This window comes from Onychostruthus taczanowskii, unplaced genomic scaffold, assembly GCF_017590055.1.
Source record: "Onychostruthus taczanowskii isolate IOZ18803 unplaced genomic scaffold, ASM1759005v1 scaffold186, whole genome shotgun sequence".
NCBI lineage: Eukaryota > Metazoa > Chordata > Aves > Passeriformes > Passeridae > Onychostruthus > Onychostruthus taczanowskii.
Window position 1 is genome coordinate 131523 of NW_024499084.1, and position 26413 is coordinate 157935.

The 26413-nt window shown below is 34.9% G+C and overlaps 1 protein-coding gene across 1 annotated transcript in view; it reads right to left on the minus strand.

Moving 5' to 3' along the window:
* ADAMTS19 (ADAM metallopeptidase with thrombospondin type 1 motif 19) overlaps positions 1 to 26413 on the minus strand; it is a 124903-nt gene that overhangs the window by 49744 nt on the left and 48746 nt on the right. The window contains exon 8 of the mRNA XM_041401130.1: positions 10093 to 10198. Coding sequence (XP_041257064.1) covers positions 10093 to 10198 — 106 coding nt within the window. The remainder of the gene's footprint in view (positions 1 to 10092; positions 10199 to 26413) is intronic.

Below are 26413 nucleotides of genomic sequence, written 5' to 3' on the forward strand. Positions count from 1 at the left end.
ACAAAATATTCTTTAAAGTCAGTCAGCGAAATGTGTGCTTAGCTAAACCATGATCTTGACTGTTTCAAAAAACACTAGCCACCACTGCATATATATCAGTGTACCCCCCCTTTTTCCAATCTATTACCACGGAAGCATTTTATAATGTTTATTAGCACACAAATTCTGAGGAAAACATTGTCTTTTAAAGCATGAAGTCGTTAAAACTGTTGTAATTATAACAGCTGTGGAAATTAAGTACATTAAGCACTAATAAAAAACCTAATTCCAATAATCTTCCAGTACTTTATCTGTCCATACTTTTGTAACACTTCTTCTATCCTGTTTTGACATTCAACAGTAGTTCAAAATATCTGTACTAATCCAATGGAATTCATTCCTCAATTCTCTTCCACCTCCAAATTAAGTACATGTTAAAAAATCCAGGAAACAGTAAATGCAAATATTGATCCTTTGCCTACCTGAATGAATAGGCATTCAAAAATGCCTACTCAAAAGGCAAATACACATTGTAAGTTAACAACAATTAACTAAATTTCAGGATAATATCTGAGAAGCAAGCTAAAGAAGCAACAGAACCTGCTCTTAAACATTCTCAGGAATGTTTTCTTCAGTGAGTGTTTTTGATTTCTTCTGTAATGCATATTTTTATCTGACCTAGTATCAATTACAAGACCACATAAAAGTCAGTGTGCAGCAGAACTGACTTCTGATTTCATTCCTCACATCACATTGTGTGTGGTGAGAAAAAGAAGCTGAACAGTCATTGCTACCTTCTTATTCAGCACAAGACTAACTAGTGTAAGCATGTATACCTACTTCTCCATTAACAATCAAGGATGTAACATTACTCAGTGCTTGCAGTGGTGGTCATGGTATTTTCAGCCCTCTCTTGCTGCACGTGAAAGACATAACCATATCCTTTCACTGATACAAAGGTACCACAGAAACTGTGCCTGTGTAAGGTGCTGTTCTGTCTCTTCCTACAGAATGAAAGTATTATGACAGCACTCAGCACAGTGCTCCCTCTCCCCTCTACCATAGCTGTGATCATTCAACCTCACACAAGAGTAAAGCAACACCATGTGCATGTGGGAGGAAGACAAAGAAGTTTGGGATTATAAGATAACTTTGTAATAGCCTGAAAAAACAGAATTAACAAAGAAAGTGCTGTACTTTAACGAGTAGTACTTCATGTCTATATATAGAAATAAATTGTATTTTTAAGAAAAGAAATGGTATTTCTTCAGTGTTGCATAAAAATGCTCTACCCATTCTGGTTAAAGGCTATATAGAGCAGACAAAATATGCAAGTAGGAAGTATTCTATAGAATGCTTTCCCTAAATAAAATATTAGCAACATTTAAGTTCACTCTATGCAATTAAATAATTATATATTTAATAAAATATATAGATATGTTATTAATCTCAGTTTTAAAATATTTTGTCAGACTTGGTCCAATAAGCTCCACTAACAATATAAATCAAGTCCACTGAAAAAAAATGTTTTTATCTAAAAACCCTCTAAAACTTTTTTAAAGGATTTTTATGTTATACCATGTATAAAACCAGAAAAATTTCTGCTAAATCTTTAATATGCAAGTAGAAATAATACAAAGAAACAACATCATTAAATTCTCTGCATTTGGAATTAATAATTCGGGCCACTGAAAGTAGAAGAAAAATATTCGTTCAATATGTCAGTTAAAATGCAATTATTTTACAATTAACTACTGCTGCATTATGTGTGTACAGCTGGAATCAAAAAGGCAATAACACCTCTCCTGTCACTTATGAAAACAGCTTATATTCTTGCATTCAAAATGCATTCCAGTGTCAAAATACTGAACTAGTACCAAGTACTACAATTTAACTTGATCTAATTATAGTGGAGTATTACAAAACAAAGCTCTTTTAAGCCTCAAAAGAGGATCCTCAGTCATTATTCTATATTTAAATAAGCTAAAAAAGGTTCTGCACACACCTTCTTCAAACAATTAGGTCTGCATTGCTATTTTACATTTCTTCTTACCATAGGATATCAAAATTCTTTGACATGTGCTACTTTCATGACAATATGCATTTGCTCAGTGACCCCACATGCTTCCAGGCAAAAGCTTTTCATTATTTATTCGTTATTTTGTTTGTGCTTTGCAAATGGGAGATGATGGTTATCACCATCCTATAACACTTAAAATGCAAATAGTGCACCTGAACAAGAATGATGTTGTTAAACCAGAAACAAGCAAAGAAGGGACAAAGATTAAATAGTATCAAAAGCCTATTATATGAGCAATTGATCAGGTTAGTTCAGATAGATGTGGAGAATTACTTTAGGCTTATCTGTAAACAAAACCGGAAAGAATCAAAAACATTAAAGAGAACAACTAAAACTCAGATTTTGATAGTCACAGTGAGACAGATTGGGAATAAGAGGGAGATCAAAGAAAAGTGGAAGAGCAAGTGCTGCGTTAAGGAACCAGCAGTGCTCAGTATAATAAATAAAATGTTCAGTATAATAAATAGATTCCCAAATACTAAAGGATCTATTTATTCCAAGTCATATATAGAACAAGAGAATGATGAGTGTGAACTGCAGACTATTAGTGTGAGCTCAGGAAAGACTGAAAATTACTAGAGAACTTTACCCTTGAGAAGGAAAAAGTAAACCTCTGAATGCACTTGCCAGTTTATACCGATGATGTGTGATGGGATCACATTCCATTTGATTTGTTAAAAATTCATATTGGTATAAGTGATTACTACACAGTATTTGTACATTCTCTGCAACCATTATCCTAGATACTTTTCCACTTTTGAAAGAAATCACTAACATAATAAATTCTATTACCTTAAAAATAAAACTAACTTTAAAAAGTATTATTAATAATGAAGTGTTATCTTCCTTATTATTTCCAGTGCTTTTTTTTTTTTTTATAATTTTGTGCAATAGTACAAAATGACAGAATGATCAAAACTTTTTAAACTAAAATTACAAGGTTTAAAAGCTTATATGCAGTTTTATAGTACAATGATTTTCACATCAGTTTGTCTGGTCTGTAATTCTGCAGTATCATGAGGATGTATTTGGTAAGTGAAAATAACACCCCTTATGTGATTATCACAGACAGAGAGACAGAAGCTACACTATTTTCTTAGTACTTTTATTGCACTTTTTCAACAAAATGTTTTACCACACTGCTATCTTTAGAGACAAAAATATATAAAAAGACCAGACTAGTAGAAGGATTTTATAAGCTGCTATATTTTGACTTGTTGTTTTTTTTAAAATTCTGGTTAGTGGAGTATTAAGTGTTGTATGATTTTTATACGTCCTTTCAACCATATGAGGGCTTCACAGATGATTGAATAAATGGGATAAGACACATTTCAACTGGTAAATTAATTATTTAGCTAAAAGTGAAAGGCAATTGACCAGCTACAGAAAAATTATGATGGTAAAAGGTAAAACATGATTTCTTTTGGAAAGAATTTATCTTCAAAGGAAAATCTACCAAACATGGAAATCTCAATCTTCTTGTTAAAAATTATAAGATCAGAAAAAGTAAAAATAAATAACTTTATGCAACTGTTATTTCCCTTTGTGAATCATTGCTCATTCTCCACAATGCTAGAAATTCAGATTACATTTTCAGTCTTAAAACAACTGGGTAAAAGTACAACATGCATATTAGTACAGGGATATTAACATACGCTGGACACTGCTGTCCAGCTGACTTAGCAGCTTTTGCAGAACAGCTTTCTTCTCTGTAACTCCAATAGTTCTACCACCATGCTTCATGGTGCTGGATCTAGACAAACTACTGAGCCACAGCCCTTTGACTGAAGTATATAAATAATTCAAAGATTTGCAGTGACAGGTATATTTAGCATCATAACATGAAAATATACACTGCCACTTCCTGAAGGTTTTTTACAGAGATTATATAATACAGAAGAAGTATTGGCTTCTGGAAAATATAACACCCATGCAACGTCATTGAGCTATCATAAACTCAGTGAAGAGCTATAAATTACCAGCTTTTGTATTAACAAAAACATTGACATTGTTACAACCTTTTGCCAATTTTTTCACAGATATTTTAAATGTATCAGACTATCAATTAATCTTTTGCATCTTGTAGGATGTCTTTCAGTTACTAATTGTTTAGTTTACAAATGTTATCCTAAGAAAAATTTAACATAAACCCATCTTGGAACTGTATAGGCTGGCAGAAACGCAACCCTTAATACCTTGCCAGAGAAAGAGTTGACTAATCTAAATTTCATTTAAAAAAAAAAAAAAAAACATATCTTTTTACATTACTAAAATGCTGATGCAGTGCTTCTTCCCTATCTCAGTGTTTCACTTCTTCCTGAGCTGTTTCTTCAGCTGTCTTGCTACCAGCAAAAGGTTGGTGATGCTTTATTTCTGCCTGGCATTGCAGTGATGTGATGCACAAATGTGATTAGAACTGGACCAACAAAACTAATTTTTTTTTCATGGTTTTTAACACCAGAAACATTTTGAGTATGAGCAAACATAAATGTGAAGTATGTTAACAGACTTCATTATTTTCTGTCATCTGTAATCTTAAATGTATTTTGTTGTACAATTTTCAGGCCACTGAAGTTTGGAAATATACACCCATGTGCCCAGTAAGATCCTAAACTGATTTAAGTCAGCATAAGTATGTTACTGTGGAACAAAGACATCTACTTTGATATAGATGCAGGCAAAAAAGAGACTACCAATTTTTAAAGAACTTACCCACTAAAGCATGAAAATGAATGTAAGGTAATCTCAAGGACTTGCATGGTTGAGCATCTAATATACATACTTTTGAACTTCATTAAAGTAGTTTAAAAAAATAAATTAAGAAATTCTTTCAAGACCACTCAGCGCACTGTCAGTTTAACTGCAAGAGTTTTAACTGCAACAGTTACCTTATGGATACTTTTCCTGACCTATCAGAAAAAAAAAGATAGTGATGAAACTACGAGGGTGATTTTGTACAAATCATGTTTGAAATAGAGAATAGGTAATGCTGAAATGCAATACAAAGCTAAAGCTTCCTATTAATTTTTGTCAAATAAATAAGCATCAAGGAAAAGGGAAAGCACATTACCTTCCTTCTTAAGAGTATTTTTTTTAAAAATTAGCTTCTTATTAAAGTGCTATGCTTTATAGATAAATATCCCTGTAAAGTTTCTATTTTTTAAACAAGGAGGATAGAAAATGTCACAGACAGTAAAACAATACAAAAATAATACAAAAATAAGAGAACCACAGAATCATAGAATGATTTGGGTTGGAAGGGACATTTAAGATCATCTAGTTCCAAACCCACTGCCAGACAGGGAAACTTCCACTAGACCAGGTTGTGGTCAAAATTCTACCCTACCTGGTCTTGATCAGCTCAACACGGGGAGTGCACAACCACTATGGACAACCTGTTCAATGCCTCACTACCCTCACAGTAAAAAATCCTAATATCTAATCTAAACCTACTCTCATCCAATTTAAAGCCATTCCCCCTTGTCCTGCCACTATGTGCCCTTGTAAAAGGCCCCTCTCCAGGCTCTACTATAGGTCTCCTTTAGGTCTGAAAAGTGACATAGGCTTCCCCCAGAGCCTTCTCTTCTCCAGGCATGTTCACCTTGTATGCAGCTATGCACAAAAAGCAGGGAATTACAACCTTTTCTGTGTAAATCTGTAATGACACAAATATGTGTATGGGAAAGATGATTGCCTATATCTGCTGTGCATGCATTTTAAAAATCACTACAAAGCTCAGTTTTTCAAACAGTAGCTGTACTTTTCAAATGGTTTTACTGGAAGTTAGGCTTCTGTCTCTACACTTCAGTTGACTTTGATTTGAACGGAAAATTCAGTGGTGATGAAAACCAGCCAAAACAGTCAAAGTTCAACATCTCTGAGAGTACCTACAGATAGATTAATATCTGTATCTCTGCATCTTGGACTGAGAAACCCAGCCTTAAACCATTAGCCAAAAGAACAGAAAAAATTAAGAAAGAAACAATTGGAGGGAAATGAGAGACTCTGCAGCTGGAATAAAGCCACAATTACAAGAATTTTCCCTGCACCTTCTACAACTTTTTAATATCTTCATAAAGAATATACGCTTTTTGCTTATTAACTACTAAATAGGTGATTCAGAAGTTCCACAGACTCCCTGTTCATCACTACAAAATATGTGTCAGAACATCCTGAATTTTAGTAACAGTTACCTCTCATATTTAAAAAAATGCTCGTCAGAAAAAGAATGCAGATGTGTATAAAATTAATTCTGAAGAATTACACCAGTTTCTCATTTAAGTGGCTAAGACAACTTCTAAACTACTTTTAGAGCACTTAATAATTGTAAATTAATGCATTTAGAGAGGCATAAACTTACATATGTTCTTTATTTCTCCATCCTTCAAAAGGAATCATAGCCCATAGAGGGCTATCATTTAAGTAAAATCACATGTAGCTCGTTAACCTCAATATCAGCAATTGTCACTCTTAGCTCTTTTCTCCACAGAGACAATGTCTTATGATTAACTATGTAATGTGACCTCATTATGTAATTACCTTATTGCTTAGTAAATTAATTTTAATACTTAGAATATGTTTAATAAAATCCAAATCCATTAATGTGATACAATTTTTAATGACTGATTACACAGATAGAGTTCAAAAATCAACTGTTGACTTTCATTAATTCTCAATGTCATTAAAATATCATCTACATTCAGATACACAAGGCTAGAACAAAGATGTTTCACATTGCAAAGTGAGGTTTAGTCTGTCATTGTATTTCATTGAGAATATTTCTCTTTCAATTGGAAAAACAAAAATAAACCAACAACACAACACTTAATAAACATCCATGTATCAGAATGCATTCAATATAAGGGAATCTTCTTCCAGGCAAGTGGCAACAGGACAAGAGGACATCACCTCAAGCTGTGCCAGGGGAGGTTCGGGTTGGATACTAGGAAAAATTTCTTTAGTGAAAGGAATGCATCAGAGCTTTATATTCATTAATACAATGACAACTGGTAATGTCTTTGTTTGTCTTTTTCATGCTCTCAGAAAATGAAAATTAACAGCGTCTACATTACATAACTTTTGAATCTATTTGTGCAGCAACTTATGGGCAAGAATATCTGTTGTACAGAAGGGAAAAAAAATGTTTGTTCTTTATCCTTCAAGAAGCAAAGTCTTTGAGAAAGCTTTTGGTTCTATGCTGCTGAACTAGACTCTTCACAAGAGCAACTAGAATGGCTAAAGATATTACATACAAAAAAACCAAGGTAGTGGTTAGATGACCTCAAGATTCAAAAGAAGTTAGTGAAAATTTTCTAGAAAAGATGATGTATTGAAAGCACTGTTTATGACTGGTCTGTATGGTGAGCATTTAATCTCTGCTTCTGAGGCAGTTAAGAATGAGCAAGACAAATCTCTGTAAGAGATACTCTAGATATATTTGCTCAAGTCCTTTCCAACAGGATCTACATTCAAATGTTTGTCTTCAACATTTTTATATTGTCTCTTCACAAAGGTTCAACTACTTCTAGCATCTTCTTTGCAATTGTCAGGGCCTGACTGGCAAACAGAGACACTCATGCAGAAAAAAACAAATATCTCTAAAATGTCACCCCTACGCTCCTTGGTGCAAGACCACTCTATTTCAGATTGTGACAGCTAAGGACTCTGACTCCATTGTGAAGCAGGGATCTCTGCCTCTATACCTCTGCGTCTTTTGCACTGGAGGGTGCTCTTTTTTTTTTTTTTTTCCCCTATACACTATGTGGTCTATTACAAGCCTTATTACAAGCCTTCATTCGTTTGGATTTCTTGAAGAAATGACTGGTTCAATCAACATTCTGTCTTTTACACTGACACAAGATTTTATTTATTCTTTATTTCCACTTTTTAAAAATGTCTATTATATTACCCACAGAGAATTGTGAGGATGTCTCTAATGACATCCAAATGCCATTACTTCCATCATCAGTGAGAATATGATGGCTGGGATACCATCATAATTTGTTTTTCCAAGTTTATTTGAATTAGTATTAAAGGATTTGAAAGCTCTGAAATTTCATATGTAGCCTTGCAACATTTGTTTGCCCCAGGATTTATATATCAGCAATATAAGTTTTATGTTCCTGTAGGAAAATCATGCAGATTCCTTCTCTTTCACAGTCCAACTGCAATGCTGCCATGAAGATATTCCAAGTTCACAAACAAATGTAACACAGGTTAGAGCCTGACCTGTGCTGCAGTCTTGGAAGAACTGCTAGCAGCAACAGTGAGCTTCTCTGTCTACCTTGTTTCATGTACTGCTTGTCATCTTAGAAGACCTCAGGAAGCCAAAGATAGTCTTCTGCAAGATAAATACCTTACCACTATGTAACCACATAAACTTTTTAAGATCAGTATCCCACATTCGCGAATTGGCTATTGCACAACCAACACACCACCCATAACTTTGCAAGAACATTACGTATCACCATTTTTCAGTGAGCATAAGATGTTGTATTTCTTGTTGATTGAGATGTCTCTTTTTTCAAATACAGTAATTTTGCAGCAAAGGCTTCTATACTGTAGAAACACTGTTACTGTTCTGCTCATACAGCAGTATATATGTTATTATCATACTTGCATCAAACAATTTTCTAATTTACTCTACCAGTGAATCCATCTGCAGGTCATAATCAGGGATTGTTTAATTCCCCTTATTCTTGGTTTGCTGTCACAGGAATAAGTTTACAGAAAATAATTCTTCTTCTACCCATTCCCTCTTCCAATACCAGCAAACACTACAGCAAAAAATAGAAGTAGAATGATGTGTAGCTACAAAACACAAATAAGTATTTCTTTTTAGGTCTTTCCTTTATCACAACTATCATGCAAGCAGGCTGGCTTACATTAACCAGGAGTTTTTTTCTGCAGTTATGAAAATGAAAAAAAAAAAAAAAACAAAAAAAAAAACCCAAAACAAACCAAAAAAAAAAACCCAACAAACCATAAAATATCAATTTAAAGCAGCAACTTATACTTGTGTCAATCTTTAAATAATTGCTCTGTATTTGCTTATTTTGCATCTAGAAAGAAAATCAATACAAATATTTTAATTTCCGGTTTTTCTTATAATTAATTTCATTTTTCAATATTTCATGCTAGGATCTCCAGTCTCAGGAAGTTTTGACCAAATTTAAACCAAGTCACTTTCAACTCAAAGTATTTGTCCTAAGATACCTAACCACACATTTAGCAAAACATCCCTGTCTGTTGTCCCTCTGAAACTGACATTATAATACAAATACATAAATACCTGGCACAGACACTGCAGAAAAAAATGATAAGAGTAATACATATCTCCTTTTTATTTCAGTTAAAAATAAGACATTTTCTATTTATTTTTTTTACAAGTAGTGAGGGAGGGAATGAAGCTGAAATATTATTAACAGATTTTATTATTGAAAAATATTAATTTTTCACCTTGGGCTAAAATATTCAACACTGAATGAGTAAAAACATCCAGCCCAACTGTGAAGGACAGTTAACTTCACCTTCATTTTGCCATCTTTTTCTTCTTCTAAGATGAAAAACATTAATGTTGCAATAAGCAATTACTATTCTACATTATAATGGGATCTATCCTAAGAAAGCCAAATTAAATAAGGGCTCTTCCAACTTATGATCTCACTAAAATGTTTGTTGGCAATAATTGTTAGAGTTGGATCTGTTACACAATACCATAGTCAGCATAGAACAAACATCTTGGGGCACCTGATTTTCCCCAGACAATGGGGAACAGTCTTTCCAGTTAATTTATTTATTTTGTAGCTATAAAGATTTTTGTATTACTAAACATTACATAAACCTTTTCTTAAGCTACATACTATGTATTGATACATATTATTATTATTAACAGATACACTATTTTCTGAATTTTTCATTTAAATCCCCTCCTTATAGAAAGAAAGGAGAAACTGAAGTACACAATCAAATTAGTCAAATCACAGTAGTATTCAATGCAAATGAATAAAAGGCTTTAATATTCACATACTTACTTGTGACCCATTTCATGGGCAATTGTAAAAGCCAGATTCAGACCATTGTCCTCTGCAATTATACATTTTCGTTTTTCACTGCACATTCCACTCAGGTATGCTATACCTACGAAACACAACCACCACATTCAATTATTTTTTGTTATTACTAACTTTATACATTACAGCATAATTAGACGCAAACAAGACTGAAACCTTGTTGTGGTCAGAACTATCCAAGTATATAAACAGATATCTGACAAAGGTTTACTTACTCAATTTCCAGCCAGTGGTAATATTACCTCACAGTAATGATTACATGGACTGCAATGTACAGAAAATGCATTCTTTAAAAGCATTCCTAGGTACCTCAATGAGATGTGATAGAACACAATTATGAATGTCAGTACTGCTGTAAAGGAAAATAAATGTCTACAACAATAGGACTCAAGTTTGAACAGGTATTTCCTGTGACAGAAGAACAGAGTGCAAAGCACAGAGCTGTGCCCCTACATTTATTCATAAAGCATTCAGCATGTTAGTGGTTTTAAAAATGTTTAGAAAAGTCAGATGTCCCAGAAGAGCTCACAGGAGACTGCAGCCTGTCAAACATATTTAGTGTAGAAGCTATAATGCCTTTACTACATAATACCTTAGTTTTCAAAAAACCCAATGAAGCCTTAATGGTAGGGTTTTGAGTTCAAGCTCAGCTTCTTAAAAGTAGAGTGTCTGTAACTGCAAAAGCTTGAGGAACATGAAGCTTAATTTGGGTAATGGTAAATTTTTCAGACCACAAACAAATTTAGCAAGGACGATTGTCGTCGTTCCTCATTTGAAAATCTGGAGTAAGCAATCAAAACACTGTTTCAAGTGTTTGGCCTTCTTCCCAGGAACTTCCTTTCAATGGAATGGTGCCCTCCGGATCAGTGTGTTTGCTGGATTATCTGCATGTAAAGGTCAAGTTTGAAATGTTTGACAACATTTGAAATTTAGTCATAATTATCATTCCAATTTAATAAGATAAGCCATTCTTCTTACAGTCCAAATATCTGTCAGTCTGTGAGCACAACACTTCACCCACAAGCAGTAGTAAGCCCATCACTATTCTGCCAACTTTTGAGTATTGCCCTCAAAAGAACTGGCTAAAAGCTTTTGGACACAGAACCTTTGACAAAAAATGCTGTCCAGGGCTGAACAAAACAATGACAAATTAAATTTGAATAAGACAGAGTATTTCAACTTTTACTATTTGTTTCCAAAATAGGGAATAGCCATCTAGGATATGAAAGAAAAAGCAAAACCTGGTCAAGGAAAAAAAAAAAAATACAGTCCTTCGAATGAGACCTCATGCTAAATACAGGTACCACTTATACTAACTTGAATAAAAAACAGAGAAGAAATGATCTGAAATGTAATGTTTTATTTCAGTAATGTTATGTTGCAATGACTGAACTATAACCAAGAATATTTCTAAATTAATTAGAAATATTTTTGTGCCTTATAGTTCCATAATTATATGCACCCTCTTTTATGATCTGATAAAGATAGAAAGACTTTTAATGCTAGAGCTTGAAGTAGTACAACTGGTAACAATATCAGAAGAAGTGAACAGCAGGGTCCTGACTTCAGCCATCATCAGTGAACTTAAAAATTGGTACAATAAAATAGAAAAATCACTCAATAGAAAAATTTTGCCATAGACAAAACCCAGTATGGCATTTTGAAGCAATGGGAGCGATCCTTTATTATAATACAAAACATTCAGAAATACTTTTCTTGCTGTGCTGGTTTTGGCTGTGATAGAGTTAACTACATAGTTAACTACATGCTGGTGTACACTCCAGTGGCTGGTAAGGAATTATTTTTGGGTTTGTGTGAGAACAGAGAGGGTAACACAGGGAGGCGCTACTTGCTGCTGAGGAGTGGCTACACAGATTCAAGGCCTCTCCTCCTCCTCGCACCATCTCACCACCAAGAGAGCTGGGGCTGGGCAAGACACGGGCAGAGGGCACAGGCAGCACAGATGACCCCAGCTTAGCAGGGTATCCCACACCCTGTAGCGCTGTGCTCTGCAAAAAGAGCAGGCAGGAGGCTGCCAAGGTGGTGATGCTCAGGGACACGCCAGCCTTTGGTTGGTTGGTTGGTGGTAAGCAATTGTTTTCAGCAGCATCATTTCTCCTGCTTGGCATTTACTCATGGAGTAAGGAGCCGCTCTGCTCTCTGGGTAACGGGTAATTCCAGCAGAGGAAGATTGCAACCAGACTCAAGAAACTCACCCACTCAAAGGAATAGAAAGACTGAGCGTGGAACTAATTGGCATGAGAAGTGAGAGGATCATTCAACCAGTAGAAGGTAGATTACTAATTAATAAGAAAACCAGATAACTTTGTAGCTAATGAACCATGATTTCTTTTTTTTTGCTAGAATGTATGGAGCACAAATTAGCATGCTAGCTTTGCAGATTTAGCACCTAGTACCCATCTTTGAACAAATACAAAATAAACAAATACCTGGGCTCTGCATGCAAGACTGGCTGTTATTTTCCTTCTCATTATTGCTATCATTATTACAGTTATTTTTATTTCACTTAGGAAATTTTTTTTATCTGAACCCATTGCTTTTTTCACTCTTACCCTTGCAATTCTCTCCTCCCATTTCACTGTGTGGGGAGAGAGCAAGCAGCTGTGTGGTGTTTAGTTGCCATCTGGAGCTCAGTTATGACAGTGTTGATGGCTGTTCTCAGTTGGATAAAACTTACTTGCTGGGATCTACAGAAAGAGAACTCCCAAACCTCCCTCTTCATGCTGATGCTCAGTATTAACAGAAAACTATATGATAATCTCTAGCTTTCTCAAGGGAAAAGGAATCCCCTTTTCTTCTTCTAATCTCTAAAATGGCAGGTTTTCCATACAACAACATGAGTACTGCCAGTTCCTGTCCACTATTCTGACTGCCCCCACTGTTTACTCCCAAAGAATTATTAATGTTTCAATTTCATACCTATTCTGCAAAAGAAGCAGTCAGCATTATTAGCAATTTTCACTAATACTCATATATTGATCATATAATTCTCATACAATACTCAAGTAATGCTCATATATATCCTCACATATCACCAAAAATGTTTTCATACTTGGAATTCTTTCAAGAAAATTGATTATGTTTGAACTTTATAAGTTTGGCAGACAAAACGTAGGATTTAAATTTCATTGAGACTAAATTAGATTGCCGATTCTAGAAATGTCTGAAAGCATCAAAAGCAATTAATGCTTTATGACTTCTCCCCTATTAACCAAATTCAACCTCCTATGTCCCAGCCACATTCAACAGCAACTACTAGTGTAAATCAGCCAACTACTAGCTGCGAAGTAGTCTCATGTCTTGTTTTTGATTATGAATTTCACATGTAGTGAAAAAGAAACTGACTTCAGTAAGCAGCTGCTCTTGCTTAGTTGTCTGTACATTAGGTAAGAGACAGAATTTCTTCTCTAAATGTATTTATGTTCACTGAAGCTTCCTGTGGTTTATTAACACAGCTGGAACTGCTCCAAGGTTAAATCCCCATTAAAAAAAAAAAAAAAACAAAACAAAAAAAAAAAAAAAAAAACAAAAAAAAAACAAAAAAAAAAAAAAAAAAAAACAACAAAAAAAAAAAAACACAACCCCAAAACAAACAAAAAAATCTATGAACAATTGCTGCATTGTTACGATTAAGATATTCCTAGTGAACCCCATAGCCTGAACACACTGTATCAAATTAAAACACTTAGTATCTGAAAAGTATTAGCTAGAAATCAGTAACCTTATCTCACTGACAATATAAGGAAGAATCTGATTATTTATCTATAAAAAGCTATGGTTTGAAAAGAAAAAAAGAGCTTGATTGAATACATGTCAAATGTAATATATTCAAATTACTTCCTTCTGTGGATAATTTTTCTCAAGCTAATTCAGAAGAAAATACATGCCACATCAATTAGAAGAGTAAAGCTGTAGCTTTGTGCCTGAGAAGAAGCACATAAGGGACTACATTTTTTTTATCAAACATGTACATACACAAATGAAATAACTGCTGCTTCAAAGAAGTGGAACTTTTCCCCCAGTCATAGCAGTAGTTTATAACTCCTGCTATTAGAGCTAGCCTTAGACATGGGTGTTTCATTCTACAAACTATAACAAATTTTCTTGTTTGTTAATGAACATCTTCATTGATCACCAACCTACTTATTCTTTCAAATTAGGTGTGCATCTACACCATTTCTGTTGCAAACTGCTAGTTCATCTGACAGGGATGTTACATTTAACACACCACCAGCTAAAGTATCTGAACAGGTCTGTTAGCTCTACCTACTCTCTCATGGCCAGCTCCCTGTAAGATAAATCCTCTACTGACGTTAAAAGGCAATTGTCAGCATTGCCCCCAGGAACAGAAACTCCACAGTAAATAAACCCCCAACAGAATCACAGTAAGAGACATGCAGTCAAGCTTACTAACATTGGTCTTCCTTACAGTGACCACAAAACACCTAGGTACGACTGTAATACTGCATTCTAAAAGGCTAGAAAATGGTTCTTTTCCTTTTACAGTGAGCACTGTAAAAATAGAGTTAGTATTCTGGAACTCTAACCACCCAAATTACTTACTGATCCCACTTACATTTCTTTTCCTCTGAACTTCCTTGGTTTCACCAGACATTAACAATTTTTTGTCATGGTATTAGCCATGCATTTATTCAGGACTTCCAATAGCATGATTTAATTTGAGTTATCAGTGGTGCACAAAACTCACAACCCACTACAACAGAAGCATAACTTAAAGACCAAGTACATCTGGCTTTTGATTTCACTATAGTACAAAGTATTTTAAAAGTATTTTAAATGAACTGGCAAATCAGTGGGTTTTTCAGCATAAAAACCATTATTTAACTGCACTTGATTACTAATCTAACAAATTATTTTTTTAGCAGACCAGATGCTTTTTTAAAAAGCAGGAGAAAAAAAGTTTTCCACCAGGCGGACACTTCAAAGTCTAATTAGCACAAGCTGTTCTGAATAGAGTCACAGATGACTTCCAGGAAAAGCAAGTAGTCTGTGAATCAGCAGCTCTTAACCACGGCAGTAATCAAAACAAGACAGTTAACAAACAGAAATCTCAAATACAAAATGCAAAGCCCAGGAATATTTATTTTTCTCTTTTTAAGTGAAAGATATAACAGTGAGGGCAAATATGCCTATACATGTGTGTGTCATCACAAACACACACCATTGCAAGACATCAGAAAAAATAACAGGATACAATCAAATCAGCTTCTGTTGCATTATTCCCAAATGTAACTTAAATTTTATTCGTGTCTTTTGTTATTTTATGATTTATCATTAAAAATCTTAGAAAATCCATGGTTTCAGCAGAACATCAATAACTACACTAATGTACTAGTAAGTGTGTGATTCTATGTTTCCGAACAAACTATGAAGCTTACTCTTACACCTTGAAACAAATTGCTGTACTTTAATCCTTAGAGCAGGGAAAAAGACTAAAAACGGAGAGCATATATGCATGCCATAATTGCAAAAATAAATTCTGAATGTGTGTTTACACAGTTCTAGGTTTTTAGTTCTTGCAACATCTGAAGGGTCTACAGGCCTCTAAGATACTGTTAGAGGGATGGGATGGCAAAAGTGCTGGAAGATACTAATTTTCTTCTAAAATGCTGCCCACATGGAAAACATTTTTTCCAAGATGAACACACAGAGGAGACAACAAGTAAATTTGCCCATTCCTGGCCTTTGATGACAAGGGATGTAGGGATGCCCTGAGCTAAAGGCTGGCTGCATCAGCACAGTCAACTTTAACAGCCAGCACAGTACTTATTCTCTGAATTTGGGTATTCCTTCTTACCTGCATCTACCTACGTTCATAACATGTCATGGCAATAACTCCAGAGTGTAGTTGCCTACAACAGTACATATTTCTCCTTTTATGAAGACTGCAGAGAGGGTGTTCTAACTCAAATACAAAGTCCATTCATCTATTCAAAGTCATTTACACCCTCCTAGACCTCTGTCAGCAATTGCAATGATCAACTGAGAAGATCTAGTGAATTTAGCTACCCCTCTGGCAGAGGCCATTTACATGTGTTTGACATCTTATGTCCCACTGTATACCTTATTTACTACAGTCTTTCAGACAAAAGTGGTTATAGTCAAAATTACTATTGTACCATGGGTTAATAGAAGACTAAAATAATGATTTATCTGTGGTTTTCTATTCTTTCCTGCTCGGTCCTAACATTCAGTTTACTCAGCTGTTCATGAGGACCAATAGTATCCTGGGAACATTGGGAAGAGCATTGCCAGCAAGCTGAGTGAGGCAATCCTGCCCCTCTATTCAGCCCTAGTGAGCCACATCTGAGCGCCATGTCCTGCTCTAGGCCCAAGAAAGACAAGGAGCTGCTGCAGAGGGTCCAGCAGAGGCCACAGAGATGATTTGTGATCGGGAGCATTTCTCTTATGAGGAGAGATTGTAGGAGCTGGGCCTGTTTAGTCCAAAGAGAAAACTGAGAGGGGATCTCATTAGTGAATATAAATATCTCAAACGCAGGGGCCAAGAGGATGGTGCCAGACTCTTTTCCATGGTGCCCAGTGACAGGACAAGGAGCAATGGCCATAACCAAAACACAAGAAATGTTTTTCCTCAACATGAGAAAAAACTTTACACAGAGGATGTGAGAGCATGGGAACAGGCTGCCCAGGGAGGTCATGGAGTCTGTCTCTCAGAAGACATTCAAAACCACCTGGATGTTTATTTTTTCACCAGCTCTAGGCGAACCTGCTTTTGAAGGGGGATTGGACTAGATGATCTCCAGAAGTCCCTTCCAACCCTAAAAATTCTGGGATTTTCAGAGAACTGGGCCTTACCATTCTCTGATCCCTTTCCTCAGTGGCAGCAAAGCCCACAACTTCACATATATAGGCTGAAGACTAGTATTTTTCTTAATATACATTACCTTTTCACTTCCTTTTCAGTACCTTGATATCTGTGAACAATTCTTTTTGCCAGTTTTTTTACTAAACTATCCACAATGATTCAAATCATAAGAAAGCATATGCAGGTTACCACTATTCCAAATAGTTTATGAAGCAGGGCAGCTCTGAACTCAAGGATACTTTCTTCTAGTGTAAAAACTGACAAATAATTCCCATGTCTTCTTTTTTTAACTTATAAGCCACACATAAAAATTTCTTTAAAATGTAAAGGAAAATATTTAACACCATAACACACTGTAACATGGTCACTGAGTACAGTCAGTATACTTTTAAAATCTTTTAATTGCCCCCCTTTTTTTTTTAAGGCAACATCATCAAGTGGAAAACTTGTCCATAAAAATATGCATGAACAGGAAAAGACACAGACAGAAAAGAAAACTGCATAGTGTTAAATGAAAAGCAGAAAGTCATAAATTTGAGAAAGTCACAACTTCCTTTTCTCCTCATTTAACCTTCTTTCTGTAATCTAGAAAGAGGAAAAAAAACAACTTGAACAGTATATATAATTAGTGTTAAAGAAGTCCTAAACTATTCTACTCAGCAGAAAACATGAAAAATTGGATATGAAATTTTATGCAATAAAAATTGTGCTTCATATTTTGTCATACTACAAACATGAAAGAAAAACCAAATGTAACCTTTCTAAGAAGTAACTCAATCTTCTAAGAAATTGAAACAGTTTACTTTAACTTCCTCATGGCATAATTTTCATGAGCAATTTTCCTAGATGTTTGTTTTACATGGCATAGAAAATTAATAAGAATCTTGATCTAAATTTATAAATTAAACATTTGGACAGAAGTAGCAATGTCTATTTTTAGGACTTACACAAGAAAGACTTTCAGTTCATCTAGTACCTGGGTAAATTATAAGACTGCCTTATGAAACCTTCATGGAACTGCCGTATACAATCAAATAAGATGTGACTTTGAAGACACCTCACCTAATTTGGCAACAAAACTGAATGAGGCTCACCTAGTAAAGGGAAAGTTTGTTACTTAAAGAGATAGCAACAGGTTTTAAGCTTAGCATGAGAACAGCTCTTACCAAATACATGCATAAATAAGTTAATCTGGAGGATATGCTTTTCACTGATGCATTGGATAGACGGGACAGACAGGCAGCTTCCTTTGAATGATTATCACATGCCCCAGATAATGAGTTTGGGCCGCTTCCTACCATAAAACTGTTTATGTACACCAACAAAAGCCTTTGCTACTCTACGAAATGGTGAGATGGATGACAGTGAGCACCGCAGTACACCACAGGAAGCAATTTTAACAATTCAAACTTGCTTTCTTGCTTTACAATTACATCTTCTTTACAGGTGGGCAATGTGACAATGTTGCTTGGCAGTCTTTCAGGCTTTCCCACACAGACCCTAAGGAAAGACTGCTATGAATGGATCGCCACAATGACTGGGAAATACATAAACCAAAGAATACACTTCCCTTTTACTTCTTTACCTTTGTGACTGCATGCACCACTACTCCAGACTGACACCTACACTTGTGTAGTGCTGCAAAGTGTACATGCTATGAAGGCTATATCTTATTCATTTGACTGTCTCTACACTTCTGAGTACATACATATATTCACTTTTCTTTTTCTTCTCTTTTGGTCTTTATTTAGTTCATCTTCTATTTTTCTTTTTGAAACTCACTTTTCATAAATAAATCTGGTTATTAAAAAAAAAAAATTACCTTTTGATTTCTGGTCAAGAAACCTCTAAAAGAGGTGTGGTAGGCAAGGGTGATGTACCTTTGAAACTGAGCAAAGAATGTAGGGAATGACTAACCACAGCTGCTGCAAAGAAGACTGAAAAGAGGGACTACTGGAAAGCTAGTTTTAGATAAATGCCAATATCAGTTCAGTGGATTAACTGCTTGTGGAAATGTTTATGCCTGAGTTAATCAAAAGAGTGTGAACAGCTGCTTGAGTTAGCCAGTCCAGCAAGGCATAAGTGCATATGTAGCTCAGCTCAAAAGAGAGTACAAAAACAGAATAACTGACAAAATGAACTTTGAATAGAGCAATAGGCTTAAGCAGGCTTTAAGACACATACTCCTTCCCAGCACCGGGGGATGCTCAGCATCATGACAGCGAGCATATGAGGGCCAATAGTGAGAATGAGATTTGAACTGTGATCACACAGAATATTGCAATGGCTGCACAATGGTCTGCACTGATTTCAGTGCCACATCATTCTGCTAAATCAAAATCCCACATAATATCAAATGTCTTCAGGTAAGTACATTTTGTTTTAAACATAAGTGTGGGATGATTTTTATCTGTTATTTGTCCATTCAAAAATCTGTAAGAAACAGAAGGCACAGATTTACTAGGACAAGTATTTAAAAAGAGTTAACTTAAACAAAAAGAGAGAACAAGTTCATTTTCTAGCCCAGTATAACTGTACAAAATGTTTTGGAGGCTTGTAAACTGAAGTTTCTCCTAGGGTATGACTGTAAAAGGAAAGTAGGAACAAAAGTTTCTAGTCTGAATTCAAAGGGACATACCTTTGCCAAAAAGGCAAGTGAAATTTTAGTTTGCCAAGAATATCACAGTATAAGAACTCACAGTATGAATACCTGCTACTACTAAGAAAGAGAAACTGACCTCATTTGATGAAGACAACTCTTTCTAATAATTTGTTATAGATTTTCTTCAGATGCTTTCTTGCTGCTGCCAGTTTTTAAATTACCTTTTTTTTTTTTCAAAATTCAATCACTATGTAAACAACTTTTTATAAAAATAACATACAGAAAGACTTGGTCAATTAAAAAATATATTAAATGTCTGGAATACATGAAAACACCCCAACATTTTCTTTTAAAATATTGTTTTAAAAGTCTTATCATTTGACGTCATGGGTTGTGGCTTAAGGAAATAGGAAGCACAGTGCACAGAAACAGCATGCTGATTAAATGCTGACGTAAGTGTAAGTTTTAGACTTCCAGGGAACTATGCAGGGGCTTTAAAAGTTACCCTAGTTTCCAAGATCAATTCTGAGGCAGCCTTTATTTCCCAGATGGACATTTGACACCATTTCTGTAACCTTAAAAAAATTGTGCTGACCTTAAAACTTGAGTGCCTATGTCATGTCAAGATTTAATGTACTTTGTTATTTGTAAATAGAAAAAACCAAAAAAGCAGAAAATACTTATTGCACTCCTATTTTAGTGAAAATGCTGTATGTTTACAACTCTCTCTTGTCTCTGATTCTGCCTCTGAAAAAATTTGACTCTCCCCGTAAAAAACATGATGACTAAATATAGTCCTGGAACACAAGATGGTACAATTACTTTTCAGAACTGCTTCCACTGCTGTGCAGTGTGAGTTCACTTAATATATTTTAGACTACTACGAGCCTACAACTCTGCACACTTGTGTCAAAATATATCAGCACCACAGAGTAAAATACATACTGGAATTAATTAAGAATTATGTTACTCCATCTAACTAGTGAAAATATTCACCCAGGTGATTATCTCTCTTCTTGCCTTCCTGATACCCGGATTTCAGTTCTGACATTCATAAAGTGTGCAGCTGCTACAGCTGTCTCCATGTTCTGTACATCTACACACATTGCAATGCCTTTGAATTCACCTCCTGTCTCATTCCATCAAATAACTTTTTTTCCTGAATATGTTCCCCAGGCTTGTGTAACATCAATTCCCCATACCAGCTTGATCTACTCATAATATATCACTGATGTTTTTCCTGGTCTTAAAAGAATTACAGCCTTGATACCCTATATTAAGCTGATTCTCCTGTAACTTATTTTCTGATGCCTTCTTCCTAGAAGCTGACTGGTACCATCCCATATGCAACAAACCACTGTGAAATTGCTCAGATAATTTTCACCCTATATTATTTAGACTTATTATTGTTCCTGCAACAAACTATGAGGAAAATAAGACTGTCTTTCTTTCTTTCACAACTTATTTTATAATACCAATGTTATGGAAATGACCTCTGTTAAAGAAATACAAAATTGCTGCTTGACACAGAGGGCTTCAGCACAGTAAAATATTTCCTCATCTTCTGAAACCAGAGTGATTCCTGTAAAACACTTCTCATGTTTTCATGATACACTCAAAAGTGATACAAAAGTGATTATTTTACTGTTGCTGAGATCCCTCTTAAAGAAAATATTCAAGATTTTTGTTCCTTTTTTTAATGGGGTGCTCTCTTTTATGAGAGACAAGGAGCAGCTAATGGGATTGAAAGAGGTATTAGTCTGGTTTTTCTTTGACTTTTAGCATAATGTACTATTCTATGGCAAAAGCTTTTGCAGTTTGTGCTATTTAAGATTTTTACATGAAACTGTATTTTGTTTCACTGAGAGATGCACTATAATAAATTGACTGCTCTAGGGGCTGTTTTTAGCATAAAGTACTAGCACATCTTTTAGGAAATGTGAATTGAATAGCCAATTGTTCCTTTATAAAGAAAACAAGGACCAGATATGGATGCATAGCTTAGCTAGTATCTTTGATAAGTGAAAACAAAGGAAAAAGTTACCTTGAGAAGGGTCTTCCACCAGACCTCTTTTTAGCTAAAATAATTTGACTTAAAATTACTATTGTTATCTGCAGATATTCATCCAGTATTTTGTCTACACTGGTATAACTAAAGTTATGTTGTTTCATGCTGTATTATCACATGTGATGAAAGCATTTATGCTGCCCCAGTAAGAGTCAGTATAACTGACTGACAGCACGATCTGATGGGTTTCTTCAAGTCCATATCTCAAGGGTCTTGCAAACTGTTTTCAGTTCATAAATTCCTGGAGTTTGTTGGGATAATTCTCAGGAAGTTTGATTTCAATGAAAGCAAGCTGAATAGACTGAGAGTATCAGGTCTTTCTTCTTCCAGGGTACCCATTATAACCCAAAATAACCTTTGTTCAGTGTGCAAGATGCAAGATAACCGAGAACTAGAATGCAGCACTAGCCCCTGCTTGAGCAATCAGAGTAAAAGGAAGACTTAATGGCTTACTCAGTGTAGGGTATTACCATCCTGAGAATGTAAAAACTTCAGTATAGGCTCAAACCAAAGTACAAAAAACCCACCCTTGTAGCCATTTAAATGCCATAAATAGGAGTTATGAAACAGATTCAAACTGAAAGTCTTCTCAAAGGCATTCAAATGAAGAGTGAGACTTGGCCCTATCCCTCTGTTCTATTCTGCTGACATTTGTGGAGCACTTTTCCTTGTGGTTTGGCAGGTTAGATGCAGATGAATAGATCATCTGCAGTGCTCTCCACAAATATGGAGCTCTTTTTGTCTCCTCCTCAGTTAAAGGATTCATGTGCCACTGACTTCCAATCCCACTCTTCAAATAAATGTGGTTTTTACAATCTAATTCCATTACACTGCTTTTCCCCCCACCATTATATAGTTACATGATGCAGAAACTGATGCAGTAGTTGCAAGGAGCTACCTGCCTCTCTGAAAACACTGTTCTGAAAACATTTCCACTAAAAACCACCAGGATTCCCTAGTGCACAACACAATATCAAGCTGACTACTCATGCATAACTTTGCAAATGTTTCTTTTAAGGGAACAAAGATACTATACACAAGCATAGCTATGAAGAGCTGAACACAAGCCTAATATTAGCAAAATGGGTGCTAGCTAGAAAACAAGTATTTTACAGCCATATATTTTGAATGCTTTTAATTTGTAATGTGTGACAGCACATTTCATTTTTTATTTTTTAAATTTAATTGCATGCATGATACGTTACATTAATAACTATTCTTTATACAACAAATCCAGAGTATATACTGGTATTATAGCATATAGAGTAACTTATTATAGATGCATGATTGTTTACAGCTCCAACACACATGATTTTATATTTTTCATATTAAAAAAGAAAACCATAAAAGATGAGTAGTGAAGTTGTAAAATCCAGGAGACAATGAAAGATATTTTTAAGTGCTCGCAGCTGCTTGGACCTGATTCAGTTTTTCAACAATTTCAATGATCAGAGTGACACAAAACATAATTCACTGTTTAATGCATTGAGAGGGTATCTAAACCACTCATATTTCTATCTTTTGCAATATGATTAGCAAAAATGGTACATTTTCTCCTGGTGAAAAAATTTTGCGTAATCCTAAGTAAACCATGCCCACTTCTGTCCTCTACTTTGTGTCTCACTGCCCTGGGCCATCCTTGGCATGAGCATCTCTTGGGTACCATGGCAGTACTGCCAGAGGCTTCACTCATTTTTCACTTCTGCATCTGGCATGCTTAAGTGAAGGATCCCCACAGGAAATTACAAAGTACACACTATTCACAAGACAGACACAAATTACTGTGGTAATTACCTTGCAATTTCCTTTTTTTTTCCTTTAACACGTAGTAAATATGCACCACATAATACATGGGATTCCTTTGTCCTTACTTTGGAGTGCCTTTTTCTGATGGACATGGGAATTTTGTCTATGGACAAAATTCTGAACTGAAGTTCCAGGTTGAAACATAAATATTTTAAATGCTATTCAATGTAATGTCAAAATTCTTACATATAGTGTAAGAATTTCAAATTCTCTATATTTCAAATTCCTTTAAAAAAGGATTTTAAATACCTCAGATAAGTTGAAACTAAACTCAGAAAACAAAATAAAATTAAAGACATACCTACAGATGAGCCAGCATAATCTGTAGAGAATGAAAAAGTTTTACTGCATTTTCACAGAAAGAATATGAAATTACGAGAGCCAGCGGATAGTACTGAGGCATATCACACCACCCCTTACTCAAGTCAAGAGCCAAATTCAGAGCTTGATCTTGTAGCTGAATCCACTCAGATTTAAACATATGCTAAGAACAATGATCCCATGTTAACTAAATAGGAAAGAGCACAACTAAATCTGAACTGGAATGTGCAACAGGAGTTAGATATAGGTCTAACCTAATAATTATTATTTCAATATAGGAAAAAATCATGTCTAACCTCAGAGATATTTCAAGACAGACACTATCTGAAAAAGTTTATTTCTTTAAAAACTGAGGAATGATTGCACCTTTAATACTATCTTAACAATAGTGCATTTATTTTTTATTTAGAACTATTACAGGAATAAACAGCTATTATACAAATAAATAGTACCAAAGACAACTATCCATACCAACATTATCAACAAATGCACAAAATTATCCTATACATCAAATGAGCAACATGTTTCAGCCTCAAATATACCATTAAATAGAACATCCAGAGGCTAATGGAAGTTTAATACAGAATGTCATAGATTTTCTCAGCTTTATCTAACATTTACATAGACTTCATTGCAAAGATCTGAAACTATATGTAGACATGAAAATTAACCTTCCCATCCTCCTAAACACACTCAAAGGCCCTACTGCTTCCTAAGACAGACTGTTAACACACACTTAGCAAGAAAACAGTGACCTCTGTATTATAATCTGAAAAACAAAACAGAAAATACCTTTTTTCCATTATTTTCAGCTCTCTAAATACATTGGTTAACTACTTCGAAGTAAAATAACATAAAATAAAGAAAACAAAGGAGTTGCCTGCATCAAGGCCTTGATCAATCATTTAATGAAGAAAAGACTTGTTTTTTAAGTATGGAAAGGGCCACTAATTAAAACCTCAGTGATTATGAAATTGCCATCAAGAGTCCATTCAGACAGATTCATTCTCTGTCACCCTTCTGCTGTTGAGATTAATTAAGCTTTAAACATTCTAAACAAAGCACTGGAAAATTAAACAATCTGATGTGTTGTAACCCAGTTATTTTGTGTCTGAAGTTACAACATCGTTTGAAAACAAAGGTTGGCATATCTTGATGTAAATACTTATCTCTCCAGTCTCACTGGAGTCTTGTCATATTCCAACTCAGTAAGACAAGAGACAAGGTAAGACAGGACTGCATCTTAAGAGTTTTGCTGGAAACATGAAGCTTAATAATTTTTAGAACTGAATTGAATATAAAAAGAATAAAGTTGAGGAAGTAACTGCAAAGTCTGGATGTAATGACTGAGCACATGTAGTCAGCATTCTGCATTGCCAAGAAAATGCACCAAACATGCATAATTCATTTGATGTTTTATGACATATGAGGTAAATTCTATTTACTTATTTTGCTTTGGTTTTTCACATTTATTGGAATTCATAATTAATTAGGATCTGTTTTGCTGTACTTACAGACATGTAACTCACTGACAAAGCTGGATTTTATTCTGTAGGCTGTAGAAGTCAAAATTTTCCAATTGTTTTTTTAAAATCTTGTGTATTACAGGTACCTGCATACTAGATACACTGGACCATCTTATGGATATCCCTTCCTAGGGAACTTTTGTATTTCTACAGAAGAAAATCAATGTTCAGAAGTCACATGTGAATAATGGAGGTACTGAGGCATTTGCAGGTATTGGATACACATCTGACTTATAGTGCTTTTGTTTTACAAAAAACAAAAATCCAGGAATTAAAATTGAGTGAGATCTCTTTGGCTAGCTTTTCCATAAAAGCACTTAAAAGACGGTCCTGCTCTCACTGTATGAGGTGCTCCCCTCTGTATAGGTCTGTGAGCTGTTATTATCATGACTTTGCTGGAAAAGAGAAAGTTGCATGAATGCAAAATTGTATGCATTGTAAAGGTTATGTGAATGATTTAAGATTAGATTAGGCATTGGAAATCTTCTGCAGTTTAAATTGTGAGCCCAGTTCTCTCAATGTCAGCTGTCTTACAGAAGAAAAAAAAAATCTTTCCTTTACATAGGATACATTCTTAGAGTATCTCTTGTTCAGTGGGACAAATCAATTCAAACAGCAAAACTCAGAGCTTAAAATGCTTTTGCTGGTTTTGCAAATTTTGTCTAGCATCAAGCTTGGAGATACGTCAGAGAACATTTAAGACCTAGGAAATTTAACAGACTGTAGTTATGCCTTTGCTGGGAGAAACTTGCTGTAATTGTTTCTCATCATCCAATCTGTCATTCAACTGCCCTCCTCCCAATCTGAATTCCCCATGGCACCAAGAACAGTAGCATTCACCACAAAACCAAGCAAATTAATTACACTAGTGATGCATATCTGAAAAATGTGCTAGTGTACATCTCTATGTACAGGTAACCTTAGTCAACAGAGACTTAAATGATACATACTCACATAATATTCAGTTACTTAAAACGTAACACTTTTCACCAATATCCAACTAGACTGTGAGCAATGCTGAAATGTTAAAAAACCTAGATGTTACAAAAATATTACAAGACTCGTTTTTCTAACCTTAACTGATTTCATCC